This window comes from Lithobates pipiens, unplaced genomic scaffold, assembly GCF_037356315.1.
Source record: "Lithobates pipiens isolate NorthernLeopardFrog02 unplaced genomic scaffold, aLitPip1_a1.2 Scaffold_18, whole genome shotgun sequence".
NCBI lineage: Eukaryota > Metazoa > Chordata > Amphibia > Anura > Ranidae > Lithobates > Lithobates pipiens.
The window spans coordinates 14,333,310-14,351,761 of NW_027507758.1; the positions used below are offsets into that span (position 1 = coordinate 14,333,310).

Sequence of the window (18,452 nt, forward strand, 5' to 3'; positions counted from 1 at the left end):
CATTACCCTAATGCCGCATACACACGATCGAATTGTCCAGCGGACTTGGTACGCCGGACCACAGTAATTCGACAATTCAATCGTGTGTGGGCTCCAGCGGACTTTTTCATCGTAAAGTCCAGCAGACTTATGCAGGCCATACATGGGTCGAATTTTAAACAAATTTTCTTTTCAAAATCAGAAAATTCGGGTTTTTTTTGTGATCCGATGATGCCACCATTGATTTTCGAAATTCGGCCGACCAAGCCTTCAATTTCACCTCATGTTGCTACAGAAAAGAATTTTCTTGGCCGGGAATCTTCTTTTCTCTACGTAAATTTTCTTTTATCTCCGTACATTTTCTTTTCTTATTACATTTCTCGCACGATTCTTCCATCATTGATTAGAAAATCATTTGTTTTTCAAAAAATTTCCAACATGTCCGATTCCTCAAATTTTATTTCCGCACGAAAATCGGCTGTTGCTGCAGCCTCCACTAATGGTGCAAAATTCATACAAAAATTCTTAGATACGATTTTTCGAAAGAAAATTCTTTCGAAATTCGAACCGTGTATGGCCCGGCATTAGAAAGTAGTTTTGACTCAAAATTTGTCCGCCGGACTTGGCTTTCAGCGGACAATCCATTCGTCAGTGTGCTAGTCCGGCGGACTAAGAATGACGCATGCTCTGAAGCAAGTACGAGATGGAAGCTATTGGCTACTGGCTATTGAACTTCCTTTTTCTAGTCCCGTCGTACGTGCTGTACGTCATCGCGTTAGAAATCGCCGGACTTTCGGAGTGTCCGTGTGTGGCCAAGTCCGTTCGTTATAAAATCCGGCAGATTGTTTGCCGGACCAATTCCAGCGGACAATTCGATCGCATGTACGCAGCATAACAATACAAACTGTAAACAGGATTATAATTATCATAGTGAAGTAACAGCCAACATACCATAAACATCAACCTAATTAGCCCTTTAACGTTCTGCTCCACTGTTTGGTAGAGCACATTTTGAATCACGCTCATTGAAAAATGTGGACTTTAAAGGGTTAAACTAGTAGGCACCTACACAAGCCTAGGTGAATCAGTGCCCACCCATCCAATGCTTTGATTAATCAGAGATCCCACCCCAGCTCAGACTGTCTGGCACCAGTCTACCACCCTGGATACACAAAGTGCATTAAACATTATCCTAAGCATAACCACATAACATCCCACAATGGTTTGATAACCGGTAAAGTGGTAACAATATTAATCACATCTCCAAGAGATGATCAGACAGACCAAAAGGTAGGAGGTACACAATGGGAAAGACATACTTAAAGCGGAGGTCCACCCTAAAGTGGACCTTCCGCTTATTGGAATCCTCCCCCCCTCCGGCGCCACAATTGGCACCTTTCAGGGGGGAGGGGGGTGCAGGTACCTGTACAGTACAGGTATCTGCACCCACTTCCGGGATAGCTCTCTGCGGAAAGGGGCGTAGATTCCGCCCCTTTCCAAAAGTCCCCCGCTGCCTGCTGGGAAACACACAGATCCCAGAGGCAGCGGGTCCATCCTTATTGCGCAGCGCGACTCGCGCATGCGCAGTAGAGAACCGGGAAATGAAGCCGAAAGGCTCCACTTCCTGATTCCCATACCCAAGATAGCGGCGGCAGCACCCGAGAGACGATTGAGAGATCGGCTTCGGGTGCCGACATCGCGGGCGCGCTGGACAGGTAAGTGTCACTATTTTAAAAGTCGGCAGCTGCAGTATTTGTTGCTGCTGGCTTTTAAAAAAAAAAAAAAAACGCGGAGTCCCGGCGGACTCCCGCTTTAACCTCCCTGGCGGTATGATTATTTTGGATTTTAGGTGCTAAAAGCGGTACAATTATTTTGCATGAAAATTTGGCGTTTTATATTGTAGGCCTGTAATTCTTAGAAATAACTCACTTAAATCTGTCCAAACCAGAGTCTAGCAGACATCCGGGTATGATAAAGTTTGAAAAATGAAATGATAAATTATAATATAATAAATAACTATAAATAATTGTACCAAATAATAATATAACAATAATAAAAATTATTCAATAATGTAATCAAATCAAAAAACACAGAAATTTGCTCAGTTGCAGAATTGTCACTGTCATTACTTCTCAATATTTGATGACCGATCTCCCCACAAATCGCTATCGCTCAATTCTGCGAGTGATTCTAATTTATTATCGCTGTTTTCTAGCTGGTCTAAAATCACTTTTGATGTAAAGGGACAGTTTTGGTTGCTATGGACAATCTCCAGTTTCCAGGCATAAAGAACAGTTTTTATTATATAAAACTGCATGCAGGACACTGGGCAGACCACTAGGGACAAAGGGGATGTGAAATTATTACATACAGCAATGTAATCTGTAAGATTACATTATACTGTATGTATAGTGAGTGTTTCACTTTTTGAATTTGGCGCCGATCTCCGTCCCCGTGCGTCGCAACGCTCGCAGGGAACGGAGATCAGCTCCGTGATAGATTGAGAGAGACACGGCTCGCTCGTACAGCACGGGGACATCGCTGGATCCGAGGGAGAAGGTAAGTAAGCGTCCTCCTGGATCCAGCGATGCGGTCCCGAGTCTGGCTCGGGGTTACCGCTTTTGGTATAAAAATTCCACCCCGAGCCAGACTCGGGAATACCGCCAGGGGGGTTAACAAGGCCCCTGTATCTGTGTGTTTAGGGAGGAGACATGGACCCAAATCTGAAGCAAGGCCCCTCCAAGAGTCCTCCAGGCACACACCTCCCAAAGAGTAGTGCTCCCTTCAGGGCCCATAGTAAGTAGGCAAGAGGTCCCCCTGCAGTCCCCTCCAAAAGCCCCTGTCCTGGTTGGGTCTGTCACAAATCTCAACTGGCCTATTCGGTCTATAATCCCAGCTGGGGGCTCTTCTGTAAGGAATAAGTGAACAGGGAGCAATGTGCGAGGACATGCACATGCATCGAGGAGAAGGTGAAGGACTGAAAAAGAAATGAAGAGTTGTTGTGCAGGGCTTGGCAGGTCAAACCGTGAACATCGGTGGTAAAAAAAATGTTTCTAAAAAAGCCTGGAGAAGGAGACCCAGAGAGGGATAAGTGCACTCACTCAAAGTATACTTCTCTTCTATCTCTTACATTACTGGCTAGACTCGCATTTGTACTCTGTACAGGAAAATGTCAGAATTCTTGTTGTTGGAGGTTTTTAAAGTCATAGCAGAGCATTTGAAGCGCGCCCATGAAGACGGAAGGATTGGGATAAACCCGGAGACAACACGGCTTCTCTGCTTTATATAATGACAAATAAAAGCCTTGGCTGATACTTTGAGGTGGTGAGCCATTAACATTCAGCGTTGCATTGGAATTAGGTGGGATTTTAGCTATTTAGCAGTAATTTGACAGTGAATGAATCTGTGTATATTTGTGAAGTTGGGAAGGTAGGAGGTGGGGGGGACACGTGACCCCCCCCCCCCCCAGATGCATCACATTATCAGCATTGTCTGTAGAAATAATGATACAGCTCAGACATATCACCTGTAACAGTGATGTACATATATAGACATTACATTACTACACAAATGAATGCAGCTATGTGAATGCCAACATATCATGAAATTAACTTTTTCAATGCAGGAAGTATAAGCACCTTCATTCAGGCCCTGTACAGCAGAGCCCAGACTCGGAGTGGAAGTAGCAGTACAAGGTGTCAATCATGCTGGCAGATGGAGAGTGCAGAATGACAGAGAGAACAAACATTGGTCTGTTGCATCTCTGTCAAAAGTTGGGGGAGGGACAAGACCTGTAAGTGTTACTGAACTGTAGCAAAGAAAGATCAGGTCTTGTCAGAACCCGGATCTGAACCTGCAACCTGGGCTGTGTCTGGCAGGATCTCTTCTTTCCACCTGGGATGCTGGACAGATCCCAGGACAATTCCAAGACAATCTTGCCTTGTACCTTGTTTCTGGTGAGCCTTGAAATCTTTGCTCCTTCCATGAACTTCCTATTTAAGCTATGCCTTTGCACCTCCTGTTTGCCAGATTATTGTGCCCTCTCCAGCCAATATTTCGCTCTTGACACTCCTACTGCTGCCTGTCTTCACTAAAATGCATTACCAACCTTTGGCATGCTCCTCTACTATGCTTCTGCTTGATCCCAACCTGCAAGCACTTGTTACCGACCTTTGGCTTATTAACTGACTACGCTTCTGCTTGATCCCAACCTGCAAGCACTTGTTAGCAACCTTTGGCTTATTTACTGACTACGCTTCTGCTTGATCCCAACCTACAAGCACTTGTTACCGACCTTTGGCTTAGTTATGGACTACGCTTCTGCTTGATTCCAACCTGCAAGCACTTGTTACTGACATTTGGTTTATTTACTGACTACGCTTCTGCTTGATCCCAACCTGCAAGCACTTGTTACCAACCTTTGGCTTATTGATTGACTATGCTTCTGCTTGATTCCCAACCTGCAAGCACTTGTTACCGACCTTTGGCTTATTTACTGACTACGCTTCTGCTTGATCCCAACCTGCAAGCACTTGTTACCACCCTTTGGCTTATTTACTGACTACGTGTCTGTGTGATCCCAACCTGCTATATATGCTACTGGATCCTGGCTTGCTCACTTCCTGGAAGGATTCTGAGGACCGCAACCTGATACTAACACGCAGCAAAAGCCATCTCCACCATCAGGAGCTCTGCTGAACACTGGTTAGTGCTTAGATCCCGCACCTCAGGTGAACCCGCATCATCCTCCAGGGACAACCTGCTTGTTTACCTATCCTGCTGGTTGGTGGGAGCTTCTCTACGACTATAGCTACTGGTCTCCGAGCCTAACCCTGGACTGTCACAGATCTGCCCTGTCAGAAAGCTCACATACACTGTACAGTGTGATGAAACTTGAAAATTCTAATTCTTCTCAGAATAATAAAATATTCTACTAGATGCCAAGCCACAAGAAAAGTTTGGTAAAGTCCACCATACACACACACCCTCCACCGCATTCTACTAGATGCCAAGCCACATGAAAAAAGTTTGGTAAAGTCTACCATACACACACGCCCTCCACCGCAATAAAAGCCTTTTACGGCTGCTTATGATTCCTAATTACTATGAATGCACCAATACCGATACTAGTATCGGTGCCGATACTGAGCATTTGCACGAGTACAAATACTCCTGATGCCTAATCCGATGTCTGGGAATAAAGAGGCGGTATCGCTCTCTCCCAGAAGTCAGTGGGCGGAGAGTGAATCTTCAACAGGCTGGCAGCAGCGGTGGCGGCAGGTAAGGTGGCCAGGACAGGGGCGCAGCCACATGTTTTGTCAGAATCGGTGACCCGGGCCGTCACATTTAGTAAAAGAAGCGATGTCCTGTGACTCTGCCGGCAGGTAAACACTTCAATACCAGGCACTTAGACACCTTCCTGCCCACATTCAGCGCTGTTGCAATTTGAATGACAATTGCGCGGTCATGCTACACTTTACCCAAACAAATTTTTTATCATTTTGTTTCCACAAATAGAGCTTTCTTTTGGTGGTATTTGATCACCTTTGCGTTTTGTATTTTTTGCGCAACAAATAAAAAAAGACCGAAAATTGTGAGAAAAAAAAACAAGTTTTTCTTTGTTTCTGTTAACATTTTTTGTGAATAATTACTTTTTCTTCTTCAATGACGGGCACTGATATGGCTGCACTGACGGGCACTGATAAGACAGCACTCATGGGCACCGATGAGGTGGCACTGATGAGGTGGCACTGAGGGGCATTGATAGGTGGCACTGATGGGCACTGATGGGTGGCATTGCTGGGCATCACATGTTATATAATGGTGCCAGTCAGTGCCCATTTGTGGGCACTTATTGGCACAGATTGGGCATAATTTGCACATGTGGATGGCCATGGGGTACATACCTGGTGGTCCTGGCGGCTTCCCTGGTGGTCTAGTGTAGACATCCAAGGGGGGTCTGCGCTGATAAACAATCAGCACAGACCCCCCCATGTCAGGAGAGCCTCCGTCAGAGGCTCTTTACCAAGATCGGTGTAGCGGTGTGTCAGACTGACACACCGAGCCACCGATTGCCACGATGCGTGCCCCCACGGGCGGGCGATGGCTGTTATCCTGAAGCATGTCATATGATGCCCAGTCAGGAAAATGCAAACACCGCACAGCCGTCATTTTGCTATAGGCCAGTCAGGAAGTGGTTAAACACCGCAATGCCCACCTTGGTACACCCTGCACTCAGCAAGCGGCGACATCTTGTTACACCCAGCCCATATAGTTCATTAACTATATAAGCTGGGTGTAACAAGATGTCCGCTGCTGCCTTCTGACTGCAGGCTTATTGTGGCCAAGTGCAGGGTGTACCAAGATGGGCATCGCAGTTTTTGTATTTGCTAGTATCCTTTAAATAATTATTGTCTCATCGATCTCATCATTCATTATTATGCCAACAATTGCCAATCAGTGCTGCATTTCAGTGATGCCCATCAGTGCCACCTATAAATGCAAGGAAGATGTGTCTGTGGATTGTCTGTGATAACACCAGACTGAAGAAAGACATCTGTGGCCACATCAATAACAGATAATGAGCAGATAAACACACACCAATTTGTTAGACACTTCTTCATAACCAGAGGGCCATCTGTAAAAACACTAATGAGCTCAAGGTGGACAGTGAAGAAGAAGGCCGGCTATGGTGGGAACATGACGAGGAAGTTCTGAATGTCCTCTACAATGTGCCATTCTGAATGTGTGCAGAGGAAACTATGTGAGTGCCAGTCTACAAGCACAAGAATGGAGAATGGACATACATTGTCCCGATCAGATACTATAGAACAGATGAGATGGGCTATGGCATCTTCATACACTATAAATCCAAAATTTATGGACTCCTGATCGTCATACCATAATGAGTTGTTTGGACATCCCATTCCAAAATCATAGCCATTGACATGGAGTTGACACCCTCTGCATCAATAACATCCACCACTCTTCTGGGAAGGCTTTCCACAAGATTTTGGATGGTTTCTGTGGGAATTTGTGTCCATTTGTGAGGTCAGGTACTGATTGATGTTGAATGAGAAGACCTGGTTCACACATTGTCCCCACGTTAGGCATCATAAAAAAAAAAAAAGACCTGGCTCACATGCTGGGCCCCACATTGGGCGCCAAAAAAAGACCTGGCTCACATGTTGGGCCCCAGGTTGGCTACAAATAAAAGACCTGGCTTGTAATTGGTGTTCCAATTCATCCCAGAAGTGTTCAGTAGGGTTGAGGTCAGGGCTCTCTTCAGGATACTCAAGTTCCTCCACACCAAACTGGTAAAACCATGTCTTTATGGAGCTGGCTTTGTACACAGGGGAACAGTCAGTCATAGTGGAACAGAAAAGGGTCTTCACCAAACTATTACCACATGGTTGGAAGAGCATGATTGTCTAGAATGTTTTTGCCGTAGTTCTGAAAGTCTCCCTCACTAGAAACCATGGGCAATAATATGAAGTTGGTCCCTAACCCTTCCCTTCTTTGTAGTTAGGACATGCTCCACTCTTCTGGGAAGGCTTTCCACAAGATTTTTGCGGGTGTCCAAGGGGTCCGCTCTGGCCAACCCATGTCTTTATGGAGCTGGTCCACACTGGTCAGCCCATGTCTTTATGGAGCTGGTCCACACTGGTCAGCCCATGTCTTTATGGAGCTGGTCCACACTGGTCAGCCCATGTCTTTATGGAGCTGGTCCACACTGGTCGGCCCATTTCTTTATGGAGCTGGCCCACACTGGTCGGCCCACGTCTTTATGGAGCTGGTCCACACTGGTCAGCCCATGTCTTTATGGAGCTGGTCCACACTGGTCGGCCCATGTCTTTATGGAGCTGGTCCACACTGGTCAGCCCATGTCTTTATGGAGCTGGTCCACACTGGTCGGCCCATGTCTTTATGGAGCTGGTCCACACTGGTCGGCCCATGTCTTTATGGAGCTGGTCCACACTGGTCAGCCCATGTCTTTATGGAGCTGGTCCACACTGGTCGGCCCATGTCTTTATGGAGCTGGTCCACACTGGTCGGCCCATGTCTTTATGGAGCTGGCCCACACTGGTCGGCCCACGTCTTTATGGAGCTGGTCCACACTGGTCAGCCCATGTCTTTATGGAGCTGGTCCACACTAGTCGGCCCATGTCTTTATGGAGCTGGCCCACACTGGTCGGCCCACGTCTTTATGGAGCTGGTCCACACTGGTCAGCCCATGTCTTTATGGAGCTGGTCCACACTGGTCGGCCCATGTCTTTATGGAGCTGGTCCACACTGGTCAGCCCATGTCTTTATGGAGCTGGTCCACACTGGTCGGCCCATGTCTTTATGGAGCTGGTCCACACTGGTCGGCCCATGTCTTTATGGAGCTGGTCCACACTGGTCAGCCCATGTCTTTATGGAGCTGGTCCACACTGGTCGGCCCATGTCTTTATGGAGCTGGTCCACACTGGTCGGCCCATGTCTTTATGGAGCTGGCCCACACTGGTCGGCCCACGTCTTTATGGAGCTGGTCCACACTGGTCAGCCCATGTCTTTATGGAGCTGGTCCACACTGGTCGGCCCATGTCTTTATGGAGCTGGCCCACACTGGTCGGCCCACGTCTTTATGGAGCTGGTCCACACTGGTCAGCCCATGTCTTTATGGAGCTGGTCCACACTGGTCGGCCCATGTCTTTATGGAGCTGGTCCACACTGGTCAGCCCATGTCTTTATGGAGCTGGTCCACACTGGTCGGCCCATGTCTTTATGGAGCTGGCCTACACTGGTCGGCCCATGTCTTTATGGAGCTGGTCCACACTGGTCGGCCCATGTCTTTATGGATCTGATGGACACTGGTCAGCCCGTGTCTTTATGCAGCTGGTCCACACTGGTCAGCCTCTTTATGGAGCTGGTCCACACTGGTCGGCCCATGTCTTTATGGATCTGATGCACACTGGTCAGCCCGTGTCTTTATGCAGCTGGTCCACACTGGTCAGCCTCTTTATGGAGCTGGTCCACACCGGTCAGCCCATGTCTTTATGGAGCTATTCTACACCGGTAAGACCATGTCTTTTTGGAGCTAGTCTAAACTGGTCAGCTCATGTCTTTATGGAGCTGGCTTTGTACACATGGGGCACAGTCATGGTAGAACAGAAAAGGGTCTTCACCAAACTGTTAGCACAAGGCTGGAAGAGCACAATTGTCTACAAAGTCTTTGTATTATGTAGCATTAACAATACCCTTCACTGGAGACACCTGAACTCCATTTTGGGGGGGTCAACATTTGGCCATATAGTATATCTTCTCTGAGTTATTGCCGATTCTAGTCACACATTGTTTCAGCAGATTAAAATTGTAGGTGACTTTTTCTGCTAATGCTGTTCTAAATTACAGTTATTAAAGAACCAAGCTGGATCTGGAAATCACTGTAGGAAGTGTTGGCTCATTATTAAGTCTTGGAAAACTGTGTAAGATTCTCTGCAAGGGCGCTGCGTGTGACTGGCATATATACCCTGTGTGCACGCAGAACACCTCCAAGGACTCTGATGTCCTCCCATCATTCAAAACACATTCTACCCAAATTAGTTTCACTGTAAAAACAAGAGAACATTAGAGTGCAAGTTCCACTGGTGCAGAGACTGAAGTGACTGGCTCAGTGTTCTCTGCACAGCAATGCAGTATATGTCAGGGGTCCATTACGTGTACATCAGAGGTTTATTCGTTTGAATGGCCATGCAAGCTCCAGTATGCTGGTCGAACATTCCAGACATCCCCCCCCAGTTAGAAACACCTCCCTAGAGAACACATTTAACCCGTTGATCGCCCCCTAGTGTTAATCCCATCCCTGCCAGTGTCATTTATACAGTAATCAGTGCATTTTTAAGGCACCGATCGCTGTATAAGTATCACAGGTCCCAAAAAAGTGTCCGATCTGTCCGCTGCAATGTTGCAATCCCGCTAAAAAAACGCTGCTCACCGCCATTACTAATAAAAAAAAAATAATAATAAAAATGCCATAAATCTATCCCCTATTTTATAGACACTATAACAACTTTTGCGCAAACCAATCAATATACGGTTATTGTGATATTTTTTATTTTTTTTTTACCAAAAATGTGTAGAAGAATACATATTGGCTAAACTGATGAAGAAAAAAAAAAGAAAAAAATAGTTTTCTTTCAAAATTGGCGCTCTTTGTTTGGCTGGGGGGCCGGTCAGTGACATGTTTTTTCACCTTAATGCATAGGATGCATAAAGATGAAAAATCACGAGGGTTTACAACCCCTTTAACCACTGAAGGATCGAGCCTCGTTTTAAGATTTTGGCGTTCACATAGTTAAAACAGTTTTTTTTTTTTTGCAAGAAAATTACTTAGAAACCCCAAACATTATAATTAGTAGTTATATCGTTTTTTTTTTTTTTTATAACACCCTAGAGAATAAAATGGCGGTCATTGCAATACTTTTTTTCACACCGTATTTGCGCAGCGGTTTTTGGAAAAAATTCACTTTTTTGAAAAAAAAATAAAAGACAACAGTAAAATTAGACCAATTTTTGTTTTTATGTTGTGAAAGATAATGTTACACCGAGTAAATTGATACCCAACATGTCACGCTTCAAAACTGCGCCCGCTCGTGAAATGGTGACAAACTTTTACCCTTAAAAATCTCCATAGGCGACGTTTAAAAAAATTCTACAGGTTGCGTGTTTTAAGTTACAGAGGAGGTCCAGGGCTAGAATTATTGCTCTCGCTCTACCGATCACGGCAATACCTCACATGTGTGGTTTGAACACCGTTTTCATATGGGGGCACTGCTCACGTATGCAATTGCTTCTAAACGCAAGATCGGTGGGACGGGGTGCGTTTAAAACATTTTTTTTTATTATTATTTATTTTACTTTTTATTTTTACTTTTTATTCCTATTACAAGGAATGTGAACATCTCTTGTAATGGAAAAAAGCATGACAGGTCCTCTTAACTATGAGATCTGGGGGTCCAAAAATACTTCAGATCTCATATTTAGACTAAAATGCAATAAAAAAAAAAATGGCCCTTTAAGTCCTTGTACACACAGTCAGACATTCCGGCGGAAAATGTCCGATCGGACCGTGTTGTCGGATAATCCGACTGTGTGTGGAATATCCGACCAACAACGTTTTAGAGCTGGGCTATAAAATTTTCCGACAACATGATCTGATCGGACTTTGTCTGATCATGTGTAGAGAATTCCGATCGGACAAAGTGCCACGCATGCTCAGATCAAATTCCTAGACCAAAGCTATTGGCTACTAGCCTGAACGTAGTCCCGTCCTAACGAAATAACGTCATCACGTTCTGAACGATCAGATTGTCTGATAACTTCGTCCGACCGCGTGTATGCAACAGTTTCGGACAAAATCCGACGGATTTGGTTGTCGGAATCTCCGACCGTGTGTACAAGGGCTAAGAGGTATGGGCGGAAGTGATGTTTTGATGTCGCTTCCGCCCTCCTATGGTATAGAGTCGAGTGGGGGGGCCATCTTAGCCTCACTCTTCTCCATACCCAGCAGTGGAAAGGACCCGATCGCCTCCGCCGCTACCAACGGCTCTGGTAAGCGGCGGAGGGCGCGGGAGAGCGGTGGGAGGGGGGTGGCACCTCTCCCACGGTGATCTCGCAGCGAACCCGCCGCAGAGACCACCGTTATCGCACACAGGACCGCCTCCTGTAAAGAGGGATATCTCGGTTGTGGCAGCAGCTGCTGCCGTTACCGAGATATCCCTCTTCAAAGTACCGACGTATATGTACAGGAGGCGGTCCTTAAGTAGTTAATTTTCGATTATATTTCATGTTACCATTTACATGTCTGAGCGCCACACATATTTTTCCACATTTTTGTTTTATAGGTAAGTCAGTAAATGTCCCAGAATGCTCTGGGAATGCAGAGAAAGAGCAGGTAGGGAACTATAGACAGGTACTCACCCGCAAAACACTTAGAACAGAGATTCATCGTCTTGCTGGACCTGAGAGAGAAAAGAAACAATAGTAAGTCACAATAGTAAGTCACAATAGTAAGTCACAATTACTGTCATTTTTAAAGTATAAATAAAAGGTATGAAATAAATAGAGGAACTCATATACTGAATACTATCATTACAGGTATTAATTCCGTACAGTTACCAGAAAACATTTCTTTCAGCAATTTTGGACCTTTAAAGCTGGGAGACAATTTCGGTGGTTAAGGTCAAGTTGTATTAAAGTGGTCATGAAAAGTAAAGACTTGTTATGTTATAGGGCGCATCTAGAAATGTTAATTGTGCCCGAGCAGTATCCTGAAAATTCCTCCTGAAAAATAGCAGTGCGCTTTTTCCCCGCCTAGGCACTGTAGCCTCAAAGCTGTATACACGCAGTCAGATAATATCGCAAGTGCGGCCGCAATTTAACCGATATTCTCACTAGATTTGAAGTGAGATTTTGTGACGTCATTGTGCTGCTCACAGTTTTCCTTGCTGGAGGGGATGCTGTACCTGAGGGCCTGCAGTGCAAGAATCTCCCTGCTCCTGTCATTCTGTGGATATGTGCTTCCTTCATCGTAATGCCACAAGTCATCGGAAGGGGGGGGCAGATCTGACATGAGGAAGCCAAGTCCCACTTTTCTACCAAGGTGGTCGCCTTCACAATTCAAAACAAGGCATAAGTCAGTAACGGGAGAAAGATCAACAGCAGAGAGGCCACAGGTGATATTGGTGACTAGTCTTTTACTCTCTGTTTTAGGCACACGTTTCAGCAAAAAAAAAAGCTTTAGCTCCCCTTTATCTTGCACATCAGCAAAATACAGATCACTAGATAGAATCAGTTAGCCTTAACCACTACCAGTCCGCCCACCGTCGTTATACGTACTTTGAAGAGGAATATCGATATGTCAGCCGCTAGCTACCATAACTAGAGCTGGGCGATTTTCTCCCAAAAAAAACTTGATTCACGATTCAAATCGAATTTTTTTTTTTGACGGACACCATGCCGGCCCTGAGGAGCTGCGGGCAGGAGTTTTTAGGCGAGGCCGCGGCTTCGGCCTAGTCCACGGCATCCAGCCTCGCGGACTAGGCCGAAGCCGCAACCTCATCTAAAAACTCCTGCCCACAGCTCCTCAGGACTGGTGCAGTGTCAGTGCCGGTCCTTGTTGAAAAAAAAAAAAAAGTTTTGCTGAAAATTTGAATCGATTTGACCTCTCAACTCGATTCAAGATTCAAATCAATTTTTTCCCCAGCCCTAACCATAACCCCAGTATCCTCTTCTTCAGCGGGTGGTCCGATTCAAGATAAAAGTGGTCTCTGTGGCAGATTCGCCACAAGATCACTTTTATCGGCGGTGGGAGGAAGGGGTCCCCCCCGCTGTGTTTTGGTGCCCTCCGCCACTTACCGGAGCCATCAGTAGTGGCAGAGGCAACGGGATCCTTTCCCTAGCCTGACATGGAGACGAGTGAGGGGAAGATAGCCCCAACCCGTCTCTGTGCCATTGCAGGGCGGAAGCAAGGTCAAAACGTCACTTCCTTCCAAAGCTCTTAAAGGGCCATTTTGTTTTTGTTTTTTTTTACTTTACAACTTTTTTTGTTATTGCATTTTAGTGTAAATACGAGATCTGAGGTCTCTATTAAACAGTGAAACTCCTACCAGGTGTACCCTTGTCAACTAGGTTCTTCAGGGGCTGGGCAGATGACTAGGTTCTTCAGGGGCTGGGCAGATGACTAGGTTCTTCAGGGGCTGGGCAGATGACTAGGTTCTTCAGGGGCTGGGCAGATGACTAGGTTCTTCAGGGGCTGGGCAGATGACTAGGTTCTTCAGGGGCTGGGCAGATGGGCGAGTCATTCTGTGATGTCACCCACCGACTAGATGTCGGCAGGAAAGCTCTGTTTTTGTACGTCGTCTTTGTTGTTACTATGACTGGAGGTACGGCGAATGTCTGCCAATGCTACTATGTGCCTGAACCCATGGTTTACTTTGGCGGGATGGAAGAGGAAGGAGAAGAGCATAAGAACCCTGGCAGGATTACCAGATACTTAGACTTGATTGGCTGGCACAAAATATAACCAAACATGGATTAGGCAGCATAAAGTGACACAAACTATATCCTTTTCTCTAAAAACAATCCATATACATCCACTACTTAATGGCCCTGTAATCCAGTTTTCATGAAATCATTTTTTTACGTTTTTTTCAGACTCCTTAAAGCATCTTCTGTGAGTTTCCAAATGTCTTCTTTTCCCCTCACGTCTGTTTGTTTACAATGAGCAGTGCACAGCTCTATGCACACTACACATCCCATAGTCCATAGCCCACAGGTCATAGACCATAGCCCATACCCCACAGGCCACAACCCATACCCCACAGGCCACAGCCCATACCCCACAGGCCACAGCCCATACCCCACAGGCCACAGCCCATACCCCACAGGCCACAGTCCATACCCCACAGGCCACAGCCCATACCCCACAGGCCACAACCCATACCCCACAGGCCACAGCCCATACCCCACAGGCCACAGCCCATACCCCACAGGCCACAACCCATACCCCACAGGCCACAACCCATACCCCACAGGCCACAGCCCATACCCCACAGGCCACAACCCATACCCCACAGGTCACAACCCATACCCCACAGGCCATAACCCATACCCCACAGGCCATAACCCATACCCCACAGGCCATAACCCATACCTCACAGGCCATAGTCCACAGAAGCAGCAAGCAAGGGAAGGTGGCTACATTATTACATACACTGGGGGATCATGGAGAAGGAATGCAGCCACCCTTTAATCGGCCCATTGCCCACATGCCACAGCCCAACGCCTGGTGGTCATACCCCATAGCCAATATCCCATAGCCCATAGAAGGAACGAACAAGAGAAGGTTTCTACATTCTTCCTTACACTGACCATGGGGAAGGAATGTATCCACCCTCTAATCAGCCCATAGCCTATAGCCCACAGCCTGCAGCCCACAGAAGGAGTAAGCAAGAGAAAGCGGCTACATTTCTACATACACTGAGGACCATAGAGAAGAAATGTAGCCACCCTTTAAATCGGCCCATAGCCCACAAGCCACAGTCTATAGCCCATAGGCCATAGTTCTTCACCCACAGAAGGAGCAATCAAGAGACGGTTGCTACATTCTTATATACACTGATCATGAAGAAGGAATGTAGCCACCCTTTAATCGGCCCATACCTTGCAGGCCACAGCCCCCAGCCCATAGTCTAAAGGTCACAGCTCATAGTCCGCAAGCTACAAGCCAGAGCCCACAGGCCAGAGCCCATAGCCCACTGCTCACAGAAGGAACAAGCAATGAAAGGTGGCTACATTTCTACATACACTGGGGGCCACGGGAAAGAATGTAGCCACCCTCTAATTGGAAATCGGATCAGAACAAAAAAAAAAGGAATTTGGAGATGTGGAGTCGGCTGAGAGAGACAGTAGGGACATTTTTGGATTAGGGAAAAATACTGCAATATGATTTTGTATTTTTTTTTTTTTTTTTTTAACCAGAGTTTTACTGTCACTTAAAATTTCAGTTTGGAATGGATTGGAGTAAGCTTATTTTTTTATGTTTACACACACCATAACATTTACTATTTCTTGCATGGCAGGCTTTGCCGGAGAGGTAGAGTTCCTTTAAGGACGTTATCAATGTTATATAAGTAGCTGAGCTCCTTTTTTTTTTTTTTTTTGCCATTTTGAATAAACATAGAATTAAAGTTTAAAAAAAAAAAATACATAAAAACCACTGCGTTAAATAAAACCCCCCTCCCGTTCTCAAACAAGGCAGACGTCGGGGATTTGGTGCAGGAAGACGGTTAATAGGCGATCGGCCTCGCACTCCCTGTCGCTCGTGAATGACTTCCACTTATTACACAAGCGGCTGAAGCACCGGACGGCCATTGTAAGGAGGTTTAATAACAGCATTTAAAAAAAAAAAAAAAAAAAAACTGTAACGTAAAACACGAGCGCATTTGTCAGATCGGAGAAAGAACAAGTTCCACGCTGTGCCAAATGGGCTTTTTATGTTGGCGCTCCAATCCTGGCACCAAACTGCAAGATACAAAAAGCGTTTGCATAAATATTTGGAGTGTGTGTGTCGGGCACAGGCGGACTCGTCATGACACAAGCTGCGCGGCATGAAGCAAAACAGCGACGCAATTTCTTTGTTGCAAAATTTGTTCTAATACAATTAACGACTTGGTCACATGATTGGAAGTCCAGATGCATATTCATTAAAAATCTTTACGGTGAGGGGGGAAAAAAAAGTATTTGATCCCCTGACGATTTTGTACGTTTGGCCCGCCCACAAAGAAATGATCGGTCTATAATTTTAACGGTCGGTTTATTTTAAGAGCGAGAGACAGAATAACAACAAAAATATCCAGAAAAACGCATATCAAAAAAGTTATAAATTGATTTGCATTTTAAAGCGGAGGTCCACCCTAAAGTGGACCTTCCGCTCATCGGAACCCTCCCCCCCTCCGGCGCCACAATTGGCACCTTTCAGGGGGGAGGGGGGTGCAGATACCTGTACAGTACAGGTATCTGCACCCACTTCCGGGATAGCTCTCTGCGGAAAAGGGCGTAGATTACGCCCCTTTCCGCAAGTGCCCGCCCCTTTCCGCAAGTGCCCCGCTGCCTGCAGGGAAACACACACATCCCTGAGGCAGCGGGGACCGTCCTTATTGTGCAGCGCGACTCGCGCATGCGCAGTAGGGAACCGGGAAATGAAGCCGAAAGGGTCCACTTCCTGATTCCCATACCCAAGATGGCGGCGGCAGCACCTGAGAGACGATCTAGAGATCGGCTTCGGGTGCCGACATCGCGGGCGCACTGGACAGGTAAGTGTCATTATTTTAAAAGTCAGCAGCTGCAGTATTTGTAGCTGCTGGCTTTAAAAAATAAAAAAAAACGCGGAGTCCCGGCGGACTCCCGCTTTAATGAGTGAAATAAGTATTTGATCCCCTTTCAATCAGCAAGATTTCTGGCTCCCAGGTTTCTTCTATACAGGTAACAAGCTGAGATTAGGAGCACTCTCTTATAAGGGAGTGCTCCTAATCTCAGCTTGTTACCTGTATAAAAGACACCTGTTCACAAAAGCAATCAATCAATCAGATTCCAATCTCTCCACCATGGCCAAAGAGCTGTCCAAGGATGTCGGGGACAAGATTGGAGACCTACACAAGGCTGGAAAGGGCCAAAAAGACCATCACCAAGCAGCTTGGAGAGAGGGTGACAACAGTTGGTGCGGATTATTCGCAAATGGGAATGAGAAACACAAAATACCTGTCAGCCCTTGTACACACGTGTCGTCGGATAATCCGACTGTGTGTGGTCTGCATCGGACTGATTCCGTCGGAATATCCGTCGGACCCAATTTTCCAACATGTTGGAAATATTTCCCGACCAACTGGTTCGATCGGACATACTCCGATCATGTGTAGAGAATTTTGATCGGACCAAGTGCCACACATGCTCAGATCAAATTCCTACATCAAAGCTATTGGCTACTAGCCTGAATGTAGTCCCATGGTAACGAAATTACGTCATCACGTTCTGAAAGATCGGATTTTTCGCCAACTTTGTCCGACCGTGTGTATGCAACAGTTTCGGACGAGATCCGACGGACAAAATCTGACGGGCAAAATCCGACGGATTTGGTTGTGGAAATCTCCGACCGTGTGTACAGGGGCTTAGTCTCCCTCGGTCTGGGGCTCCATGGAAGATCTCACCTCGTGGAGGTTCAATGATCATGAGAACGGTGAGGAATCCGCCCAGAACTACACGGGAGGATCTTGTCAATGATCTCAGCTGGGACCATAGTCACCAAGAAAACAATCGGTGACACTACACCATGAAGGACTGAAATCCTGCAACCCCCGCAAGGTCCCCCTGCTGAAGAAATCACATGTACAGCCCATCTGAAGTTTGCTAATGAACATCTGAATGATTCGGAGGAGAAGAAGGTGCAAGTGTTGTGGTCAGAGGAGACCAAAGTCCAGCTCTTTGGCATCAACTCAACTTGCCGTGTTTGGAGGAGGAGGAGGAATGCTGCCTATGATCCCAAGAACCCCATCCCCCACCGTCATACATGGAGGTGGAAACATTATGCTTTGGGGGTGATTTTCTGCTAAATTGAGAGGACCACTTCACTGCATCAAAGGGAGGATGGACGGGGCCCATGTACCATCAGATCTTGGGTAAGAACCTCCTTCCCTCAGCCAGGGCATTAAAAATGGGTGGTGGATGGGTATTCCAGCGTGACAATGACCCAAAACACACGGCCAGGGCAACAAAGGAGTGTCTTAAGAAGAAGCACATTATAGTCCTAGAGTGGCCTAAGATGTCCGTATTAAGGTGCTTGTACCAGGCTAGACGGCTGATAGCAATAAATTGGCAAGCCAAAAATCCCCCTGTACTTGAACAATGGGTTAATGCAATCAACTTCACAATTTGGT

General features: G+C 46.3%; 1 protein-coding gene across 1 annotated transcript in view; it reads right to left on the bottom strand.

The window, feature by feature from the left end:
- ZFAND3 (zinc finger AN1-type containing 3) overlaps nucleotides 1-18,452 on the bottom strand; it is a 285,201-nt gene that overhangs the window by 173,385 nt on the left and 93,364 nt on the right. The window contains exon 2 of the mRNA XM_077485390.1: nucleotides 11,941-11,981. Coding sequence (XP_077341516.1) covers nucleotides 11,941-11,981 — 41 coding nt within the window. The remainder of the gene's footprint in view (nucleotides 1-11,940; nucleotides 11,982-18,452) is intronic.